This window comes from Aureococcus anophagefferens, assembly GCF_000186865.1.
Source record: "Aureococcus anophagefferens unplaced genomic scaffold AURANscaffold_14, whole genome shotgun sequence".
Lineage (NCBI taxonomy): Eukaryota > Pelagophyceae > Pelagomonadales > Pelagomonadaceae > Aureococcus > Aureococcus anophagefferens.
Window position 1 is genome coordinate 772,115 of NW_008705574.1, and position 5,256 is coordinate 777,370.

Genomic DNA, 5,256 nt, shown 5'->3' on the forward strand with positions numbered 1-5,256 from the left:
GGCGGCCGCTCGAGCGACCCCCGCGCCCCCTCGGACCGCGACGACCGCGCGGACGCCAACGGCGCCGCGTCGTCCGGCGGGCGCCGCCGCCGCGGTTGTTTGGGGGCGCCGCCCGCCCGCTCGGCGGCGTCGTCGCGGCGGTGCCGCTCGCGCGCCATGGGCCCGTCCGTCGCGACGAAGGACCCCCGCAGGTGGGACGGCAGCTGCGCCCGGGGCACGATCTTCGCCTCCTGCTTGCGCGCGACGGCCGTGGCCTTGGCGTGCGTCGCGTCGATCTCGCGGCCCTCGGCCTTGAGCTTGTGTACCGCCACGCGGCCGTCCGTGCTGACGACGTAGGCGTCGCCGTCGCTGCGCTCCGCGGCCGTGACGGCCTCGTCGTCGAGGTGGCGCAGGCGCGGCAGCAGGCCGCACAACAAAGCGCGGTAGCGGTCGATCACCGACGCCTCGCAGCACGCGTTCGGCCGCAGCCGCAGCACCTTGAGCGACGGCCCGAGCGGCCCGAGGCGCAGGAGCTCGCTGGGCTTCGCCAGCTCGTTGTGCGAGAGCCAGAGCTCCTCGAGCTTGGCGAGGCCGCCCAGCGGCGCGAGCGCCGGCGCGTCGCCGCGCCGGCTGTCCGGCTCGCGGCGCGACGCGCCCTGCGCCTTGCCGATGGCGTTCGCGTGGGCCAGGAGGCAGCGCACGTTGGCGCAGGTCTCGACGCCGGCGAGGGAGCCCAACGCGTTGTGGGACACGTCCAGGACCTGGAGGTTCGGCAGCGCGCCGAGGTCGCCGAGGCCGCCCAGCTTGTTAAAGGCGAGGTTCAGGTGGCAGAGCGTCTCCGCGTGGCGCCAGGTCACGAGGGCGCCGGGCACGCTCGACGTGAGGTAGCCGGGCACGGCACCGAGCTCCCGGCCCTGGAGGAGCAGGATGCCCGGCGCGTCGCAGTCCGGGTCGTCGGCGTTCTTCATGGGGTCACGGCCATAGCTTCCACCGTAAAAAGGCAACGAAATTTGTGTGCACTTCCGGGGCTCCCCAACGATGAGGAGTTCAGCTGCCTCCCAGTCGGAGCGCAGCGGCATCCGCGTCGTCGTGCGGCTGCGGCCGTCGAGCGGCCCGTCGACGATCCGCGTCGACCAGGAGGCGAGCACGCTGACGATCCCCAACTCCCGCGGCACGTCGGCGGAGAAGGCGTCCGTCGTGGACCACACGGCCGAGGGCCTGCGCTTCGGCGTGGACCACATCTACGAGGCCGGCGCGAGCCAGGAGAGCCTCTTCGAGGCCGAGGCGGCGCCCCTCGTCGCCGGCTGCCTCGAGGGCGTCACGGGGACGCTCCTCGCCTACGGCCAGACGGGCGCGGGCAAGACGTACACGGTCCTGGGCCGCGGCGGCACGACGGCGACGGCGTCCTACGACGAGCGGGGGTTGGTGCCGCGCACGCTCCAGCGGCTCTTCGACCTCGCGGCGAAGAAGCGGCGCGCCGGCTGCTCCGTGGAGATCCGCGTCTCCTGCATCGAGGTCTACAACGAGCAGCTCATCGATCTGTTAAAAGCGCAGCAGCCGGCGGACCGGGCCGGCGAGCTCGTGGTCTGGGAGGACCCCAAGGACGGCGGCGTCCACGTGAAGCACCTCGAGGTCGCGCCCGCGGCGTCGGCGGAGGAGGCGCTCCAGCTCCTGTACGACGCGGAGATCAACCGCGCCGTCGGCTCGCACGCGACAGGGCAGGACAAGGGTGATTCAACGTCGCTTCAACGTGAGTGTTCCGCGCGCGCGCGTTCTGGAAAAAGCATCCACGCTTCGAGACCTTTCCGAGAGATGATCGCTCGTCCAAAAATTAGCCGAAACGAGTGGAAAATGGCCGAGAGAGGAGCCTTTGAAGTTGGGAATTTCGCACTCTTGTCCTGCCCAGGCACGCGATGAACGTCGCGTCGTCGCGGTCCCACCTCGTCGTCACGGCCCACGTGACCTGCCGCGAGGCGTCGCGGCGGCCCGCCTACGACGACGACGACGCGGCGCCCGAGGAGCGCTTCGCGAAGCTGCACTTGGTGGACCTCGCGGGCAGCGAGCGCATCAAGCTCACGGCGTCGCGCGGCGCGACGGCGACCGTGCGCGAGGCGTCCTACATCAACAAGTCCCTCACGTTCCTCGAGCAGGTCGTCATCGCCCTGGGGGACGCCGGCCGCGACCACGTGCCCTACCGGTCCTCGAAGCTCACGCACGTGTTGAAGGATTCGCTCGGCGGCGCGTGCCGCACGTCCCTCGTCGCGTGCCTCTGGCCCGACGCGGCCCAGCTCGACCAGACCCAGGCGACGCTGCGCTTCGCCGCGCGCATGGGCCGCATCGCCTGCGCGCCCGTCGCGAACAAGCGGCGCGCGGACTCGAAGCGGTCGAAGCACTACGGGCTGCTCCTGGGCAAGCTCCGGGCCGAGGTCGACGCGCTCCGGTCCGAGCTCGCCGTGCGCGACCTCATCCGCGGGGCGCCGCCGCCGGCCTACGCCTACGGCCCGACGACGGACGCGGCCGAGGTCGACGCGGTCCGGCGGGCGGCGAAAACGTTCGTCGACGGCGGCGACATGCCGCCCGTCGTCACGCTCGGCCAGGTCCACGCGACCTACGACGCGTTGCGGGCGCTGGCCGTCGAGGCCGCCGAGCGGCGGCCCGCGGAGGAGCGGCCGCCCGCGGAGGAGCGACCGCAGCCGTCGCCCGCGCGACCGCAGCCGTCGCCCGCGCGCGTGCCGCGGCTCCGCGAAAACCCGGCGCACCAGCCCGAGAACCTGCGGCCGCCGAACCCCAACGCCGGCCGGTCGCCGCCGCCGACCAAAAAGGAGCCCATCCGGAGCTCGCGCGACCGGCGGCCCGTCGCGCCGCCGCCGCCGCCGGCCGCGGCGTCGCCCGAGAAGCTCACGTCGAGCGCGCTCGCGCTCCACGCGACGCGCGACAGCGAGGCCCAGTTCGCCCTCTGGCGCGCCGAGGCCGACGACGACGACGCGCGGGAAATCGAGGCCGAGCTCGCGGCCTGCAAGGAAAAACAGAAGGAGGTCAAGCGGCGCGCCAAGCACGCGGCCGCGGACGTCAACGCCGCGAAGCGCAACATCGACGCCCTCGTCCAGCGCGTCTCCGCCGCCCGCGAGGCCACGACGGGCGGCGACGGCGACGACCTCGGCCACGACGAGCGGCTCCTTGTGCAGCGTCTGAAGGACGTGAAGCGCGAGTACCGCGCGGCCTTCGACGTCCTCAACCAGGCCAAGGCCGAGGCGACGCACGTCGACGCGCGCCGCAAGTACCTCTTTCGCATCCTCGTCGCCCGCTTCCAGGCCGACACCCAGGGCTCCGGCGCCGCCGTTGACCCGAGCCGCGCGGCGACGTCCGAGGCCGGCGCGCTCCAGGTCCACCCAGGCCACGCGAGCGCGGCGAGTACGTAAGCGTTGTTTAGGGCCGCTCCTAGGACGACGACTTGATGCCGTAGATGCTCGGCTTCGCGGGGATCGCGGATTTCACGCACGTGTTCATGTAGGCCAGCATGTCCTGCTCCGCGGCGAGCTCCGCCTCGCGCTCTATCTCCGCCTGCTTCTGCGCCTGGAGCAGCCGCTGCTGCTCGACCTGCCGCTGGCGCGCCGCTTCCACTTCCCGCGGCGACGGCGCGGCGACGGGCTCCGCGGCGGCGACGGGCGGCGGCGGCGGCGGCGGCGCGGCCGGCGCCTCCTCGGACGGCACGCGCAGGAAGCGGTCCAATTCCTACGACACGGAGGCTCTGAATGAGATGAGACTAGGCCGCGCCGACACGCACCGTCCACAGCCGCTCGATCTCGACATTTGCCTCGCTGAGCTTTTGCTCTTTTTCGGCGATGGCGTGGTCCTTGAAGGCGAGCTTGTCGCAGAGGAAGGACTCCATCGCCGTCAGGCTGCCGTCCGCGCGCTTTCGCGCCAGCTCGGCCTCCAATTCTGCGAGACTCATGGCGGGCAGCAGACTCCTAATAGGTCAATCGGACAAAGTTGATGAGACCGTGCAGTCGGAAGAATTACCTCAGTGCTTGCGATGGTTCGTGGTCGGAAGCACCTGCAGTGGTTCGTGGTCGTCGCAGCGCCGCTGGCGCTAGCGTTGGTGCAGCCGTCGCGCATCGAGTGCGCGAGTCGCTGTCGGGCGCAGATTACGAGTCCAGGGCGTCGAGCGCTCGCCGCGGCGTCGGTCCGACGGCGTCGACCATCAGCCCTCGCCGCGGCGTCGGTGTCGAGCGCGGAGCCGCCCCGGTCGCGCAAGAAGTCCGTCTACGGCGACGTCGCGGGCATGGCGCTGCCGCTGCTGCTCGTGTCCCTGTCGTCGCCCATCCTGTCCATGATCGACGTCGCGGCCGTCGGCCGCACCGCGGGCGTCGTCGAGCTCGCCTCTTTGGGCCCGGCGACGAGCGTCTGCGACCTGAGCATGTACGTCTTCAACACGCTGTCGGTGGTGACGACGCGCCTCGCGGCGGCGGCCCTAGTCGACGGCGACGAGGCGGCCGCGGCCGCGCGCGTCCGCGACGGCCTCTGCGTCGCCGCGGCCGTGGGCGGCCTCTGGGCCTGCGTGCTGCTGAGTCCGCTGGCCGAAGCCATGCTCGCCGTCTTCCTGCCGAAGGGCGGCGACCCGGCGGTGCTCGCCTGCGCGCTTCGCTACGCGCGCATCCGCGCGCCCGGCTTCGTCGCGGCGCTGGGCTGCGTCGTCCTGCAATCGTCCGCGCTCGTCCGCCGCGACGTCGCGCTGCCGCTCTTCGCCGTCTGGGTCGGCGCGGCGGCCAACGCGCTCGGCGACTACGCGCTCGTCGCGCGGCTCGGCTGGGGCGTCTCCGGCGCGGCCGCCGCCACGGTCGTCGCGCAGTTCGTCGCCGCGGCCGTGCTCCTCCGAGCGGAGCGCCGCGCGACGGCGGGGCGGCCGCTCGCGCCGCCGGCGCGCGCCGACGTCGCCGCGTTCCTCAAACTCTGCGCGGCGCCGGCCATCGCGCTCCTGGGCCGCCTGTCGATCGTGCTCACGGTGTCGGCGACGGCGTCCGCGTGCGGCACCGTCGCGCTCGCCGCGAACCAGGTCTTATCGGGCACGTTCCAGCTCTTCCGGCCCATGGGCGACGCGCTGGGCCAGACCATGCAGACCCTGCTGCCCGCCGTCGTCAAGAACAACGAGGACTCGCTGGACTCCATGAGCGGCATCGCCGACGGCGGCGAAACGCTCTCGCGGCGCGCGCTCGCGGTGCTCGGCGCCATGTGCGGCGGCGCGGTCGCGCTCGGCGCGATCGACGCGCTCCTGGGGGC

General features: G+C 72.8%; 1 protein-coding gene across 1 annotated transcript; it reads left to right on the forward strand.

The window, feature by feature from the left end:
• Positions 1 to 1,017: 1,017 nt before the first annotated feature.
• AURANDRAFT_28835 (hypothetical protein) lies at positions 1,018 to 2,168 on the forward strand (the record flags this gene model as incomplete). Its single annotated transcript, XM_009040238.1, has 2 exons — positions 1,018 to 1,652; positions 1,856 to 2,168. Coding segments are annotated over 2 exons (948 nt in total), but the record flags the coding sequence as incomplete, so codon positions are not given.
• Between the last annotated feature and the right edge of the window lie 3,088 nt (positions 2,169 to 5,256).